The 17,728-nt window shown below is 46.2% G+C and overlaps 1 protein-coding gene across 1 annotated transcript in view; it reads right to left on the reverse strand.

Annotated features, from left to right (window-relative positions):
* Positions 1–2,727: 2,727 nt before the first annotated feature.
* Positions 2,728–17,728, reverse strand: part of SLC12A3 (solute carrier family 12 member 3) — a 39,243-nt gene continuing 24,242 nt past the window's right edge. The window contains exons 18-26 of the mRNA XM_006114730.4: positions 17,488–17,594; positions 13,899–13,981; positions 12,624–12,701; positions 12,056–12,157; positions 10,351–10,462; positions 9,014–9,100; positions 6,964–7,099; positions 5,744–5,811; positions 2,728–3,516 (exon numbers count right to left, since the gene is read on the reverse strand). Coding sequence (XP_006114792.2) covers positions 3,375–3,516; positions 5,744–5,811; positions 6,964–7,099; positions 9,014–9,100; positions 10,351–10,462; positions 12,056–12,157; positions 12,624–12,701; positions 13,899–13,981; positions 17,488–17,594 — 915 coding nt within the window. The 3' untranslated portion in view covers positions 2,728–3,374. The remainder of the gene's footprint in view (positions 3,517–5,743; positions 5,812–6,963; positions 7,100–9,013; positions 9,101–10,350; positions 10,463–12,055; positions 12,158–12,623; positions 12,702–13,898; positions 13,982–17,487; positions 17,595–17,728) is intronic.

Raw genomic sequence — 17,728 nt, forward strand, 5'->3', positions numbered from 1 at the left:
CCGTCCTCTCTGGCACCTCACTAACCTCCCTCTCTTCTGAAGAATTAGCAACCAATTTAGCGACTGTGCTCACATTAGCACAGGAGTCTCCAAACCTTTTAACCACAAGATCACTTTTTCAATTTAAGTGCAATGTAAGATCTACCTCAAACCCAAATGCCCTTGCCTGGCTTCCTTCCCCCCCCCCCCCCCGTTCTTCTCTGGGGCCCTGCCCCTGCACCACCCCTTCTCCGAGGCCCTGCTCGCTCTGTTGCCCTTCCTCCCCGAATCTCATTCACTTTCTCCAGGCTGGGATAGGGCTGCAGGCTCTAGTCTTGGGCGTGTGGCAAATGCCCTATCCCCTAAGCCAGTGTTTCTCAAGCTTTTTTATAAAATACCCCTTTTTCAAAAAAAAATTGATAAGTACCCTCAGTACCTACAGTTTTCTCTCACTTTTTTTTACCATTGCAATGTATTTGTTTACACAACTTAATTATAGCTGGGCGGGTGATGAAATATTTGGGTGTAAAAAGTACAAAAATAATGCAAATGATGTAAAACTTAAAACAAAACTTCAGTTTTCTCCAAATTTCAGTTGTGTTGATGTACACCCCCCCGCCCAGCAGCCTTCTCTTGGGTGCCCCTGGGGGGTTGAGGGGCACCGTCCTTGGCCACTAGGCATCCTAGTATTCAAAGAATTAAATTTAAGCCTAAGAGAGAAATTAAAGTTATGAAATGCCCAGACTAGTAAAAAACTAAAAATAACCCACTTTGCAAGCAGTAAAAGTAGTAACAACTCCCCCTGCCCGGGTACCTGTTGGGTCAGGAGATGAGAGGGAAGGACAATGTGTGAGAGTGACAGAGATTTGTATTGCCGAGCTCCCTCCATCCCTTCTCTCTATGTGGAGATGGGGTACAGGATTGGGGGGAGGAGGGACACCCTGATATCAGCACCCTTCTCCCTCCCGCATCCTGCACAGCAAGCAGGAGGCTTCCAAGGGGCAGCTCCAAGGCAAGAGGACAGGAACAGCATGACAGTGGGTAGAGGAGCAACCGAAGTGCCAGCACTTGAGAGCTTCCAGGCCAAACCAGTCAGGATCCCCTATCAGAGTCTCCAAGATCTACCGGGAGATCCCGATCTACTGGTTGGGGACCACTGCATTAGCAGATAACATTCATGCTTTGATGCATGCTCAGCTATCTGGCGCCCGGACGGCACAGCACAAAAGCGCATGCTTGCTTTAAGTGCAGGCGGCACCCTGTTGACATGCTCTAGCAGTTTGCTGTCTGGGGACTAGAGCACACAGCACCCCGTAGGATCAAGCCCTGCCTCTCTCGGGCTTCAGATGTCGTGGGGGGGAAAGGCTGTTCCACTTTCTAACGGATCTTCATAATGACAGACTCAGCAGAGAGGCCAAGAGTTTAAAGAGCCAAGGAAACGGAACTGTTTCCGTTGTTTCAGCTGGTCTGAACTAAGACAGGGCATGTGGAAAGCTCCCACTGCTGCTGCCCATATTTCACATGGTCTGAGGGCAGAGAGACCTGCACACAGACCATCCCAAAGGCATGAGATGAGTGGGCCTGGCTGCCTCTCTCACGCATGCCCTTGGGGAGGGGGGATTATTCTCCATCCTGGATAAGTTTAAGTGATGCCGCTCTAGGTGGAAAAATACCAACCCCCCAGCTCAGCGCTGGCGCTCCGTCCATTTATATTGCACATGTCACACATGGCTAGAAACAATCCATAGGGCATTGTGAAAAATCCGAGCATGCCACCGATGCCAAGGTCAGGGTGACCTAGGTTTGCTTCTCACTAGAGCACATATGCTAAGCACTCCCATCACGGGTTTTGCTTCAATGGTGGTTTCAGATGTGGGAGCATCAGTGGAGATAGGGCCCCAGCCCTGCCAGCATTGGTGCTGGAACTAAATGGGAGAGGTTTGGGAAGGCTTTTATATACAGTTTACAGTTGCTTCAATGGCTTGCAGCATCCCCACTATATACATTGTTCCAGCACCCCTCTCTGCCAGCGTTTTACGCTGACCTGATCTGAGCTGGGTTACCCCTGTCTTCATCTGCGCTTCCATCATGGCTGCTGCTGGCAGACCTGAACCAGTGATCGCAAGACACGCTGACAGGCCAAGTGAGGCAAGGCCACCGGCACATCAGACAGCCCTATGGCTCATGGTGATGCCAAATGTCACTGCGAAAGGAAATGAGCATCAGTTGCCTCTGGGCCACTCACTTCCCCCACTTTCCCTCACGTGACAGGCCGATGGGTTTTGCGAGTTAACTTCGGAAGAGTTCACTGTGACTCTCTTTTAACTGAGGACAGGACTGCAGGGTGGCGTAATACATTTACCCCCAATCCGGGTTCTGAGGGGGTGTATGGAAGGCAGACTAGAACTCTAGCTAATGTTTGATGGGGGTGAGGCGAGATAGTTGAAACGAACACAACCCGGGGAGAGGGTGGCAGTATCCCGATGACTAGCATCATCTCTGAATAAAATCTGCCTCTCAAAGTACCTTAGAAGGAGGTTGATTAGCAAACTGGCCTGGGACTCAGGAGACCAAAATCTGCCACTGAAGGGTTGTGTGACCTTTAGCAAATCACAGCATGTCTCTAAGCATCGCCAGCTCTACAATGGCTACAGTAATGAGGGAGGCAGTGTGGCTAGCAGGAACAAGGGGTTGGCTGGGAGTCAGAGTACTGAGTTTTAATCTTAGCTCTGCTAATGACACACAATGTGGCCTTGGGTCACTCACTTGACCTCCATTTCCTCAGCTTTAATAAGGGGCAGGAAGCCTGATTTACAGAGGGTTGTGAGGTTGACACAGTTCAGACTTTGAACAGCGCAATTCCCTTTGTGGAGACATAGAAAGCACAATATGTGTGGACACAACAGAGAACATCCTGGAACAATACATTGGCACAAACCTCTATGCTGCAAGGTGGGATTGTAACACAATGGGTTCTCCCTTTCCTTCCCCGAAATTCTAAGACCAGCACCATCCCTATTCATTTTTCTGCTTGTTTTCCCCACCTCCCTCTCGTCTCTCTCCTCTCTCTTTTCTTTGCCAACAAGGGAAAGTGCAGCTTTTATACAATTATGATTAAGATTGTTGATGCATTTCCAGCTGCTAGCACAGGGCTGTTTGCAGCATGGGAGACACACAGACTAGGATCAGCAAGATCAGTTTTCAGAAAGGGGAGGGCAAATGGCGTAACCCAGTGTTAGTCATTTCCCATCAGCAATCCTTTATCATTGGCTGCCGTCAGCTGAAACCAGGAATGTTTGCTTTCACCAACCACTACCATCCCAAAATCCAGAAGAGTTCTTTCCAGCCTGGCCTGAAAAATTCACATCCCAACCTGCTGTGTATTCAGCCACATCCTATTGGCAGTAAAATGTCAGAACATTTTCTTGGTTTCCTCTGGTCAGAATAACTGGAGGTCTTAGGTCTTGTGAGAGGGTTTCTAGCCAGGCCATATAGAGGGAGCTGGGGCATCGCCCCTTTCTGCCGATTGGCAAGGTTCTGGAAAGAAAAGAACAGAGAGGTAAAAAAGGAAGGAGGAAAAAACGTTTGCATTTATTTTTGCCTAGGAAGAGTGTCCATTTAGATTTGCAGATTCTATACCCTCCTTATATAGTATGTGTCACCCGCTTTCCCAGCTGCGCATTTTCTCTGTCCTGTCTAGGGCTGTCAAGTGATTTAAAAAATTAATCACGCTGTTAAACAATAAGGCGGCTTCAGCTGACCCCAGGTTCCGCATTGCGCTGCCCCTTTGAAATGCCGCCGCAGTATTTCACAGGGAAAGCATTGCACGGAGCCTGGGGTCAGCTCAGGAGTCCTCAGCTGATTCCAGGCTCCACGTTGTGCTGCCCTTTTGAAATGCAGTGGTGGCGTTTCAAAGGGGCAGCACCATGGAAACGCCTGCGATTAACACATTAACTGTTCTCTGCATTAATCTCCGGCATTAACACGTGTTAATTGACAGCCCTAGTCCTGTCTACAACACTAAGTCCTGTTCACTTCAAATTCTGCTTTGTGCTATCTGGGCTAGCTAGGGACTGAGCAAAACTGATAAACTTGACTGGTAGGGCAGGCACTAATAAATAAATCCTTAATTAGCTAGTAGGTGGCATGTGACTACAGGCTGTGGGGTGAGTTGAGTGCTAGTGGCTGAGAGCTCTTACAATCAGGCAAGGACCACAAGAAAGTTAAGTGAATTCAGAGTCAACTGGCCTTCCTGGGTCACTTGGGACCGACACTATCTGGAGGGTTGGAAAGAATTTCTGAAAGAAGGACAATCTCACAACAGTCAAAATCTAATGGCATCACTGATGCAGGGCCACCTGCTTGCCTGTTTATGGCCACAAGAATGTAGCCTCCAAAACTGTAACTACTAGGCCTTATGGGCCTGAGGTTCTTGTGCAATCCAGCAATTTGCACCACTTAGGAAGATAACAGGGGCCAGAAAGAAGGTGCATCTCCCTAGAATTTCTCAGCCATGCAAAGTTAACACAGACCCAGATCAGCTCACTCCTACACAATTCCCACCACACCACCTTGGCATAAGGAGTGCTGTTGCATTCCAGCTCTTCTCGGCCTGAGATTGGCCCCTTGGGGCTCTTCTATCAACTAGTGTAGTTTAGAGCAATGGCTCTCAAACTTTCCCCCTTTCAGGACTCTGATTTGTCTTGCATACCCCCCAGTTTCACCTCATTTTAAAAACTACTTGCTTACAAAATCAGGCAAAAATACAGAAGTGTCACAGGGCATGATTACAGATCAATTTGCTGATTTTCTCATTTTGCCATATAATTATAAAATAAACCTATTGGAGTATAAATATTTGACTTACATTTCCGTGTTTAGTATTTAGAGCAAAATAAACAAGTCATGAAAATTTAGTTTTCATTAACTTTGTTAGTGCTTTTATGTAGCTTATTTTAAAACAAGACAAATATGTACTCCCTGGAAGACCTCTGCATGCCACAGCCATGCCCTGCCCCCGGATATGCATATGCCTGGCTGAGAGCCATTCGTTTAAATCAGGGGTCTCCAAACTACGGCCCGCGGGCCGGATGCGGCCCGCGAGGCCCTCTCATCCGGCCCGTGGAGACCTTTTTGTCTACGGAAAAAAAATTACGGAAATTTACGTGTATCCTGCCAAGATCAGCCGCCGCTTACGTGGATGTTATGTTTTTACCGAATTAAAATAGAGGCACGCAGTAGTGCGTTATGTTTTCCAACCGATCATTACATTGCAAAACCTTATTCGCTGCTTACTTTTTAGTAGTGTATCAATGTTATTAAATAATAACTGAATAAAATAATATTAAATAAATAATTAAAAACAACATCTATGTTTTGATTGTTTTTTATTTGGACCTCAAGTGTGTAGTCGGCCCCTGAACTGCTGTTTGATAGTTAATGCGGCCCTCGGGCTGAAAAGTTTGGAGACCCCTGGTTTAAATCATCCCCGAGGCTGCTCTAAAAAAAAGCCAAGACTGGCTCCTGTATTTTTATCTGGGCTTTTGTGCTGAGTCCATGCTGAAGCAAGCTGCTGCATAGAAGGGGGGTTATTTGGGAGCATACATTGATTGGTAATATCTGTTTCGTTATTATCATGTGGAAGGGAGAAGACTGAGGGGACTGTGTCTAGATTAATCTAGCCAAGGACTAAAATAGACTGACTTGCTGGAGAAGACCGTACGTAAGAGGTGCATGATGGACCCTGATCACCGCTATTACTTACATGGCTATGAGAGCAGCATCGCGTGAGTAATCCAGCAAGATCTCATTCAGTCTCACTTGTCGAAGTGACTAAGGAGCAAGAAGCAAAAGTCAGTTACAAAGTCAGTCAGTCAGTGTCCACCTGCAATGCACATGGCTCTTGCTGATCTAACACTCACCATGGCCAGTGGGAGTCATTCCATTGACTTCTGAGAGTCCTGAGACCATATTGCAGGGCTGTGGTCATTGGCCAAAGACAAGAGATCTGTGTAACTCGAAACCATCCCATGGGATTCAGGATGAACCGTGAGTGTGACCCACCCTGGTTACTGGTGACCCACTAGCTGCTAGCAATGGACATTCCTAAAGTCAGCCTGGTCTACCTGCTGATCTTGTTTCCAGGCAAACATGCCACCTCCCTTAGCCTCTCTGAGAGGTGTTTCCTTTCAAACCCTTTGGTCCCTCCCCTTGCTTCAGCATGGACTCAGCATAAAGAGCTCTGTTCTCCACTGCAGTATGAAGGGTCCAGTTTGTCCCCAGTGATGTGAATGGCAACACTTCCATGGACATCCATGGATGCAGAATTGAGCCCAGAGGACCTAAATCACTAAGGCTACATCTACATTGCAGTCTTCTTGCACAAGAACTTTTTGTGGAAGAAATCTTCCACAAAAAGTTCTTGCACTAGAGTGCGTCCACACTGCCATGGATGCTCTTGCGCAAGAAAGCTCTGATGGCCATTCACAGAATGGCCATCAGAGCACTTGTGCTTTTTCCGATAGGGGTTTCTTGCACAAGAAATCCCTGTTGTCCATCCACACACACCTTTTTGTGCAAGAGCTCTTGTGCAAAAAGGCTTATTCCTTGTAGAAAGAGGAATAACTATTGCGCAAAACGCCCTGTCTTCTGACAATCTACTGTACTTTTTCTTGTGCAAAAATGCGCTTGCAGTGTGGACGCTCCGCAAGTTTTTGCACAAAAATTCTGCAGTGTACACGTAGCCCAAGCGCCTAGTGTTGTGAAGTGCTGTATGCTATTGGCTTTGTACTGATGTTGATGGGAGAGGAGGGTACTCAGCAACCTACAAGAGCCTTTTAGCACTTTGCAGGATCAGGATCCTGGAAAAGCCTGGATGCACGAAGAGCTTTCTGAATCTTGCATTAGGTCAGAAGAATTCTCTCCACAAGAAACCTCCCTCCTCCAGCCACTGACATTGCCTAATAGCAGTGGCAGTGTCCCTACCTTCGCTTTGTTTTTATTAACCTCCTCATCAGAAATCTTCCAGGGGCAGTCCCGCCTCATTTCATTCACCACAGCCTCGTCCTTCAACCCATCGTTCAGCCTGAAGGGGGCGATCAGCTCATCAAATCTCTTGATGCTGCAAGCAAAGAGCATGATAGGACTGGAGCTCTGCCTTGACTTTTGTTGTACGGGGTGAGTGCTGCGAGGGAGTGTGAGCATGAGGGGGTGGGAACGTTTCCATTAGAAAGATGGTGAGTGTAATGTTTTGCTGTCCTCTGAAGAAAGATCCTCTGAATCACTATGGATAGGTCTCTGGAAACCTCAGCTCAATGCACACCAGTGGGCTAAAAAGCTAACGGTGTGTTAGGAACTATTGGAAAGGGATAGTACATAAGACAGAAAATACTATACTGCCTCTCTGTAAACACTCAATAGACCCACCCTTGGAATGCTGCATCGAGTTCAGGTCACCCTATATAGTGGAATTGGAACCAGTTCAGAGAAGGGCAACAAGGACGATCAAGGGAATAGATCGACTTCCACATTGGGGGAAATGTAAAAGATTAAGGCTGTTCATATGATGGAGGTCTATAAAAGCACAACTGGTATGGGAAAAGTGAATAGAGAAGTGCCATTTACACTTTCCCACAATACAGATATGAGAGATCACCCAATGAAATGAATAGGCAGCAGATTTAATACAAACAACAGAAAATACTTCTTCACACTATATACAAATTGACCTGTGGAACTCATTGCCATGGGATGTGATGATGGCCAAATGTGAAACTGAGTTAAGAAAAGTGGATAAGTTCATGGAGGACAGACAGCGATGGACCTCTTAGCCAAAATGGTCAGGGATGTAACTTCATGCTCCGGTGACCATAAGCCTCCGATTTCCAGAAGCTGGGAGGGGATAACAGGGGTGGAATCTGTTCAGAATCACCCTGTTTGGTGCACTCTCTCTTGTACCAGCCACTGCTGGGGACAGGATGCTGGGCTAGATGGGCTATCTGTCTGTTTTTACATTATAATAATCTCAGGGAAAAGCCTTTTTCTCAAAAATCTAAATTTTTCTATTATTTTGCTGAAAAATGTCCATTTTCCATTAGGAGAACCAAAATGAAAACTGTCCACCTAGAAGGATCTTGTTAATTTCCCTATCTGCTGCAGTTTTATACTTCTGTCCATTTCAGCTCTTCCAGGATGGATTTTTTTTCTGGAAATTCCTGCTTTTTAAATATTTCATGTTTGGGGCTTTTCAACCCAATCCAAGATAATTTTTTTGAAATGTGATTTTTTTTTCCAGCCAGATAAGAGAAACTGCCCTGGAAACTTAATTTCTCTATTACAAATCAGCCTCTTTGTTGGCCATCTCAGCCAACTGAACAGGCCTATGGCGATGTTACCTTGATGGTATCTGTTCATCCTTCTATGTCCTCTAGTCATCCTTTTTTCCACATCTAGTGATCTGGGCCAAACCAAGGCCATGGCACATTGTCTGAGCAGCACCGAATAGTCTTGACCTTCCTCTCTGTGCTGTGAATGGTCCAGTCCTAACACCCCAACAATGTGTCAGGTGCCCCCCAAATCACAAGATTTGAATAAAATCACGTTGGGCTCTTTTAATTTGGTTTCTGGCACATGAGCCTTTAGGGGGGCATGTTTTCAGACTTATCTCGATCTGCAGGGGGGCTGGAAATTTACTTCTTTATATATAATACCATGCGGCTTGTTCTGAAATTGTGATAGTTGAGAGCACTGATTTTCTTTGGCTAAAGACAAAACATAAGTGTACAGGTCTGGCATCATTCCTCTGCATGAAATTAACTTAAAATGTAGAAAATGATTGGGTTACAAGTGTAATTTCCTTTTTCTCTCTCCCAAACTTTCATATTCCACATCTGGTAGACTCTGAGCCTCTAACCAAAGCATGAGATGAACTGGGGACAAGAATAACTCTCACTTGATATAGTGATAGACGCACGCACATACACATTATGTCTAGAAAATTAAATAAGCAAAGACAAAAAGTATAGAAATAACATACTGTTCAGGGCGTGGTTGCTGGTTAATGTCGGGAAGGACATGCACCTCATGGAACCCAAGGCGGAACTTGTTCAACAGAGAGACAATCCTGTAAGACAGAAAAAGGGGGATTTTTTTTTTAAATCTATTCATTTTTTTCCTACTCAATATTTTACTGACCATCCTAGAAACACTCTCAGGTGATCTGAACACGTAAGAGTCAGGAGAAACAGTGCCGCCTAATGGCAAGAGCCACTTCTAAGATATAGGAGACCTGGGTTCTGCCACTAGCCTGCTGAGTAACCATTGGCAAGTAAATATGCCTCTTTGTGCCTCGGTTTCCCCATCTGTAAAATAGGGATATTGTTACTGACCTCTTGTGAGGTGTGCTTTGAATGGTACATAAGAAGAGTATTATTGTGAATAAAATAACTATTGGCTAATCAAGGCCTACAAACACAAGTCTAGTTTTCACTCTTCTGAGGGCTCCACTGAAGTCCACTCAAGGTGGCAAGAACTTAGCCAGGTAGTAAGTGTTGGCACGGTCATACTCAAGGTGAAAAGTCAGAACCAGGAGGTGGCAGGGGGAGCTTTCAAGGTGTGGCAAATTTATCTTTTTCTGATCCACCAAGAATTTAGCAATATCAGCCAACTATATTATCCTACAGTATGGTAGTGCAGAGTGGCAGTTGATTACTTTCCCAATTATTGCTGACAATTCTTTCTGTGTTCAGCTCCTGTAATTTCACGAGCCATCTAGTTCAGGCCTCTTACAAGTGGGAATTATATTTGCATGGTCCTCAGTGTGTGGTTTGGTTTGATTTTTTAAAATCATAAATTCTCAGCTCTCATTTCCTCTTAATACATTTGTCTGTAAGCAATGTCATTTTAAAATAAACAGACAGACAAACTAATGGGGCCCATCCTCTGACAATGTAAATCACCACAGTTACGTTCATTGGAGTGGAATTATGTGGTTTTACACGTGCTGAGGACCAGGACCAGGACTAACGTTTTAAATGATCAAAACCAAAACAAGAACTTCTGAAATTTCTACAACAAAGCGTGTGGGGCAAGGAGCAACCAACATTCCAGACTTAACTCCCCAAAGGGTGCTGCACATCTGTGAAATAGTCCAGCCTATGGGCTAGGTGACAGGTCACTGGTGGTGGGCTCTTTTTATACTGTGCATTTACATTTCTAGGAATCCGCAGAGACGAGCTACCATTTAGTTATTGTAATTAATCAAAAATATACGCTATTCCACCAGAATACACCGCACTGATACAAGGCCCTGTGGGATTAGTGGCAGCTCATGGTCTGACAAGCTGATATGATCAATGCTCAGCGATGACTCACGCCTTCCTCTCTTCATCCATCCTCTGGATCTGCCCACCAACAAACACCCGGGTTTTGCACTTTCCCCACCGCTTCTTGCGACTGAGGAGGTAGGGAATCAGGAGCGTCAGACCTGCCACAGAGAAGAACATTAGGATGGGTGCGAACAGCTGCTTCACATTGTGAATCCAAGATGGAGAAGACCCTGTGGGCTTGCCAGCCCATCCTCCTGTCAGTGTGACAGTGCATCCCGGGACGTATTCTCTAGTGTGCTGCTCGGTCTACTATTAAATGTCCTCAGCTGAAATCCCATATCCCATTGCCAGATGTCTGAGTTGCAAGTAGTCCCGGAAAAGGAGAAACACATCCCCTTGCCTAAATGAATGAGTTTTCCTTGGTGTCCATTTGAATCCTTCTCCCTCCTCACTTTCTTCCTGCACCAGGCCCCGCAAGCACCAAGCCAAAACGAGAGGAAGGCTGATCCAGTGATTCGGGTACTCGCCTGGTCTCAGGACATCTCTACTCCACCAAACACGTCCTCTATGGCTTTGGGCAACGCAGTCTTTCTGTGCCTCAACTCTGTGTCTGTGCATTGCCCGACTCCAGTTACATTGCAGTCTGGCTTCCTTTATCCGAAATTCCAAACCCGGCCCCAGAGGCACTGCCTCAGCGCTGCTGGCTCAGCAGCAAATGAGCTTGAACAGAAAGCTTTTTGTTCGGTGTTTGTCCAGCACCTAGCACAGTGGGGCCCTGGGCCATGACTGGGGGCCCCAGGTGCTACAGTGATACAAATAAACTATAATACTTTAGTGACTCATTTCTGATTCATTCCACAGCTGCCCCTCACACCTTCCTGCACTCGCTGTTTCCCTCTGTTCTGATCCCCTCATGCCTCTACCTTCTCTTGTCTTTCCAATTAGCTGATCCCTTGGGGGGAAATCATGGAGCAAATACGTCATGTACCGCCATCACATTGATTGCTCCACACATTGATTGTATTTCTTTCCCCTATCCCTTGCCTGTAGGGTCTACTTAGATTGTAACTCCTCTGGACCGAGACAGCCTAGAGCTTTACTGGGGGTGCTGAGAGTGCTTGAACGCAACTGGAAACCCTAAATGGAAACCACTCCAAGCCAGGGGTAGCTGCAGCCCCCACCCCTCACACTCCTAGTTCCAGCACCTGTGCAGCTTCATATTTGTACTGTGCCTTGCACAATGGAACCTCAATCTCGGTTGGTCCCAAGACACTACCATAACAAACATGATTAACAAAAGCAAGTCTCGGTAGCCAGTGCTGCTCTCAAATACTGAAAAGGAAACCTGGGGATCAAAAGGGTTAGGAGGTTTGCAACTAACTTTTCTGCTCAGAACTAGTCTGTTAAAAGCCCCCTGCTATGCTAACATCAGCCCTGGCAGAAAAGGCAGGGCAGCAGGAGACAGTTGGCTAAGAGAGTTTGAATGAGATTTGCAAAGCTGTCTAGCAGAGTAGGGCACCCAAATCTCATCGGTACCTAACTCCCTTAGTCACCTTTGAGAATCTCAGTCTGTATGTCCTCACCAGGCCATGCTGGCCAAGCACTGGGGAAGCCTTTGGCAATCAGTTTCATTCATGAGCTGAACAGGGCCAAGGGTGGGGGTGGGGAGGACGTGGGTATGTATAGAAATAACAATATAAAAATCCCAAAGCTATAGCAGACTGAGTGTGTTTAGTAAGGCCCAAGGTCACCTCCATCATCAAAGAGCCAGTAGATGTCAATGGTCTTCTTGCCCTGTTCAGTCTGGAAGATGGTGCTTGCTTGCTGTTCTGCTCTCAGGGCATCAGGATCCACTAGAAAGGGGGAAAGAACCGGCAGCATGAGATACGGGTCCTAGAATGCGACATGTGCTGTCCTTCCACCTCTCTGCAGCAGGTGGCAAGACCTTCCTAGTCCCTGCATACTGCAGCAAAATGCTGTCTACAAGCCATCCCCTGTGAATGGATGAGTCAGCAAATCTTAGGAGCTGAACCTTGTTTCTGTGTTTGGCTGGGCAAAACCCTGAATCCCAAACGCTGCTGACTCAACTGCTGTGACCAGTATCTTTGTTTACAATGGAACAAACCCAGTTCCCAGATTTGGATATCACCAAACTTCAAGAAAGTTCAGATCTGGACTTTGCAGCCAGGGTCCCTCTGTAACTACTAGCCAAAAATCATTCAGCTACTTGGCCTCGACATAATAGAACATCATTAATTTTCACTCCAGGTTGGAGGATGAGCATTTCATATTACAGAGATGAATGTGGTTAGAACTAACATGTGCCTGTCACAGTGGGTACCACTCCATTTGCTCCATTCTCTTTGGGGTCTTCTGATAGGTCAAAAACTGGGTTAACTGCAAAAGAGATGTCAAGAAGAATAAAGGTAATGGAGACATGAAAGATAAAACAATGAAAGTTTCTTGTCACTTAGAAAACTATTATGGCTAAATCGAATGGACATTTAATTTGTGTTAATTTTAATAACATCATGAATAGAAAGTGCAAACGCTAGTTTAGACATTCTTACATATAGATGCAGCATTAAAGTCTGCGGCATGTGTAACCACCATGGCTGGATTTGAACGTAAGACCTCTGGAGCTTAGTGTAGGAGCCTCTAGGCTTGAGCTATAAAGCCAGCTGGCTAGCAGCTTAGGTTGTAGAACTCACTTGTTCTTATCTCTCGCTGTCAGTGGTCTAAATGTCCCTACATGGGAGAGTGAACCACACCTACTAGGTGTGTGGTTACACATGCATCATAGTTTAAGGGGAAATTAACTTCTTTTGCTGATTTCTTGTGCAGAAAAGGCATCACTTAAAAATTCCATTTAAGCCCTATACTGAAAACATAAATGGTCTATAAATTTCAAGCCAGCCTTTTGCACAGGAGTTAATTTTCATCCATAGCCAGCCTTCACAGACCCTAACAAAGATTTAAAGCGTGTTAAAAAGCAGAAGTTAATTGACCTTAGAAAGACAAAGTCAGTTTCTGTCTGCCCCAGGAACTCCTATGCACCTTGGACAGAACAACTCGGTTATTTTAGAGATGTGCCTGTAATAGGACTGCTGATCACAAGGTGCAGACATCGTCTTAGTGAGTCTTAAGTAGTGCCTCGACTTTGTGCGAGCCCCCTGCATGGGAGTGAATGGTTATCCTGTGAGGAATTTGCTGACAATTTGTCCTATAGCCTTTCATCACTCTTTGTGGGTGCAGTGATAAATTAAAAGAGAACCAAGCAGTCAGGCTGATCTTAGATCAGGGCTACTCAACATGCTGCCCCGCGGGCCACATCCAGCCCACGGCCCGTTTGTTCACAGCCTGCGGTGCAGTTTGGGTTTACGCAGGGCTCAACACGTGGCCCGCGGGTGGGATCCTTTGAACGCGGCCTCCACTGGGAACACGCTCCGAGCATTGCCCGGTGCTTTCTGGGAAGCTCTAAGGACGGGGGAAGGGGGTAACGTGTGCCGAGTGTTGAGGACTGGCTGCCCCTTCTGCCCAAGGCTCCGCCCCTTCCGGGAGCATGAAGCAGGCGTGGTTGCAATAGACACTTACTGTGAGCCTGCATCATCCTGGAAACATTCAGCCCTTCCTTCGTTCTCATTAAGCACACTCCATACTTGAAGTCGAATGCGTCACTGGAACGAGACACAAAACAGGGACCTAGCACTGACGTTCTTTGCTTTTCTCAGGACTATGGGTCCGGCCCAGACATTGGTCACTCTTGGAGACAAGACACCTAATGAACCTGAGCGCCCAGCCTTTCCAGTGAGGAATGCCTCTACGAGCTAACCACAAATGGCATTAGTGTGACCTCCATAACTGATGTGACAACAGAGGAAATCCTGCCCCCAGCACAAATCCTAGGTGGCCAAGTACACCCTGAGGAGACCCAGAGATAGCCAGGAGTGCTGAAGCATTCCCACCCCAGCACAGAGCAGTGAGGAAAGACTCCGGTCTCAGAGTTTCCCTGTGGTGGAGATGGTGCTCAGAGACCATTCAGTGCTTACAATGAATACGAGACCTCTGCTTTATTCTGTGTCCAGTTCCAACTGGTTGTGTCTAACAAGAGCTTTCTAGTGTTCCACCCAGACTCTATCTGGGAAGCTCAATGCTTAACAGCACAGCCCCCAAAACCACAGTGGATGTGTTTCCCATCCACTCTGGAGAAGGGGCACAGAGAGATTGAGGCCACGTCTATTCTTACGTGCCAAAGATCAATCTTCTGGCGTTTGATTTAGCGGGTTTAATTAAGACCTTCTCTATAAAATCCTACTCCGTTGCCTGCTCATGGCATGAAGGTGACCCTGGGCTCTCGAATGGTTTTGCGTATGGTCCTGGCAGCCGACTGTGTGTCCACTGTCCAAGGATCAACCTAGCAAAGTGCAGAGAGGTTTGTTACCAGAAAGTTGGCCACCAGGCGATGATTTGGCCACAGCAACTATGAACAAAATAATACAGGATGACATTCCATCTTTTGCAGTTCCTCCTTGCTTCTGCAGTGACAGTAATAGTGCTGGAGTGATGGATATGGAGGCAGAGGATGCCACGAATCTGGCAGTACTGAGAGATTGTCCATTTGTGTTAATGTATATGTTGGCACACTTAATGTGCGATCCTTCTCAAGCAATGAGCAGGTCGATATATTGCTGGAAGAGCTGCATCGTATTCGCATTGACATTCTTGCCATAACTGAAACCAGAAGAAAAAAGGAAGTCGTGGCAAAATGGAAAGATGGATCATAAATTCTTCTGGGAGCAGCAGAAGGAAAAGTCGGGGGAGCTGGATTTATTGTGCACCCAAAAGTGGCAGAAAACATAATTTCATGGATAATCTTATCATCTTGTATTGGAATGCTCACAATGAATGTAGGTAAATGGGCCACCATGAAAATAATTGTAGCCTACACACTGACATCCACTGTGGAAGACAAAGAAGTGGAAAGGTCCTATGAAGAACTTCATAGGATTCTTCAGACTAAAACAACATACATGTTGGTGCTTGGCGACTTCAGTGCTATAGGGGAAAATTGAGAAAACTACATCGAACAATATGGCTCAGGTATGAGAAATGAAAGAGGTCCAAGACCGGCTGACTACACAGAAGCCTCAAGTCTACATATCATGAACACTTTCTTCAAGAAGAGGGTTGGAAGGCGATGGACTTGGCGAGCACCGAATGACATAATAAGAAATGAAATCAATTATGTCTTGGTGGACAAGAGGCAACTGGTTACAGATGTAACCGTCATTTCAGAATTGGTCATCTGTGTACAGTCAGACCATCGACTGGTTAGAGTGAGTCAAAATAAACATACGGGCAGAAAGGATAAAGGCGAGAATTAGGCACTGCATGCGGATACAACAGTTCCACTCAATCTGTTTAAGTATGCTGTCGACTCTGAGTCACAGGAAATGGATGAAATCAAAGATATTGATTCCAACTACTATCACTTTTTAGCGAAGTTTGACAAATGTAAAACTGCTGCAATTATGAAGAAGCCTAAGGAGTCCAGAAACCTTCTTACCCAGCAACCGCTTGATCTTCTTGCTAAACAGAGAGAGATGGCAGCCAAGTGTGATACTGGCCTGGAGTATAAGCTTGTCTGTAAAAAGTCGAGGAGAAAGATGATAGATTATGAGCAATATTGCCTTGCAGAACAGTAAAAGGCAGTTGAAGAGAAAAGAAGTTTGCGAAGAGCTCGGCGTGAAATCCAGCTAAGCCAACCTCTTCCAAGCGCATTTGTTGATGAAAATGGTAAAAGAATGACAAACAGACGTGAAATGGAACAAATGTGTTGGCGCTTTTATAGTGAACTATTTTTGTCAACAACAGCAGTGGAGCCATTGTACCTGGGCTCCGCCACTCCCAAACCTGATGTGCTCCATGAAGAAGTGGCAGCGGCCCTTCAGAAGATGAAATTGGGAAGAGCAGCAGGTTTAGACCAAGTACATGAAGAAGAACTTTGTGCGGGAGGTGATACACTCTTAAAAGTACTTAGTGAGAGATTCTCAAGATACATCGAAGGGGGAGAACTCCAAAAGATTGGAAGAGATCGCGACCTTTTCTCCTGCTGAAGACATTCGCAACTATCGACCCATCTGCCTGCTGCTTTTTCATCTTTACAAGGTCTTTATGAGAATGATCTATGCCCATATTGAGGGTGTCCTTGAGGCCTGACCATCCACACTGGAAAAACGAAGTGGATGAAAAACGTATATCATACAGCAGGATGGACAGCCTGTCGAGTTAGTGGATCAATATGTATATCTTGGACAAGCATTGCAGATGGACAATGAGTTGGGCCCGGAATTGAGCAGGAGGAGGAGGTCGAGCTAGATTGCCTTCAGGAGCCTGTGTAGTGCTTTTGTTGATCTCAAACTTTCCACCACCGCAAAAGCCCATCTCTTTAACACCAGTAGCCTGCTGGTAATGCAGTATGGTTGTGAAATCTGGAACACCACATGTATAGAAGAATTAAAGATGCAAATCACCCAAAGAGCAATGGAAAGACGAATGGTGGGTTTAAACAGGCTACAGCATGTTACGATCGACGATTTGCGTGCAAGAAGTGGTGTCAACAATATCATCCAAGTTACGTGTGATCAGAAGAGGAGATGGGCTGGCCATGTAGCAAGACAGAAACAACAGACTGACAGTGCATTTACTCCATTGGATCCATGAGACGTAAAAAGAACAAGAAAAAGGCCTCCAGCACATTGGGTGAATCCTTTTATGGAAGATTTATGGAGCAACATGGATGAGAACCGCACAAAACAGGGGCGTGGAAAAGTTGCGATCTGCATCGGTGGCGGGACTATCCACATTGATGAAATCATGGATCTGCCAAGTATTCCAAGTTAAGACCTACTAAATCGAACGCTGAGGGTGCCTCTGTTCAGTGCCTGTACTCCTCGCAGTTGCAAGGAGTAAGGGAAGCCAATGGGAGCGTTTGCTCCTGTCGACCTTCCACTGTGAAGATGGTGCTAAACTTCGCAGTGGATTCATGAAGTTGGATAGCCATGAAAGTGGGCTGGGACCTTAATCCTTCCTGAGTGTCGCCAAGTTCACCCAGAATGCCCTACTGCTTAACTGGGAGCAAGCAAAGCAGGCAACACTCCTATCAACCAGCCTCCCAACTTACTGCAGGATTCCCGTGTACTCCTCCACAGTCCTGGGGTGCGCTCTCTGCCAGTTCTTTTTGTAGCCCATCACCAGGATGTTAGGTTTCATCTTCCCAAGGCCGGATGCCTGTGTTAAGAGGTTTTTTCAGTGTTAGCAGGACTCTCCGCAGGTTCCTGCCATACGCACGTGCATTTAGCTTATCCGAATGTCTCATCACATGCACAGAAACAATGAGCTGCTGAACAGCGCCCTCTCGGCCC

The sequence above is a fragment of the Pelodiscus sinensis genome, chromosome 12 (assembly GCF_049634645.1).
Source record: "Pelodiscus sinensis isolate JC-2024 chromosome 12, ASM4963464v1, whole genome shotgun sequence".
In the NCBI taxonomy this organism is placed as follows: domain Eukaryota; kingdom Metazoa; phylum Chordata; order Testudines; family Trionychidae; genus Pelodiscus; species Pelodiscus sinensis.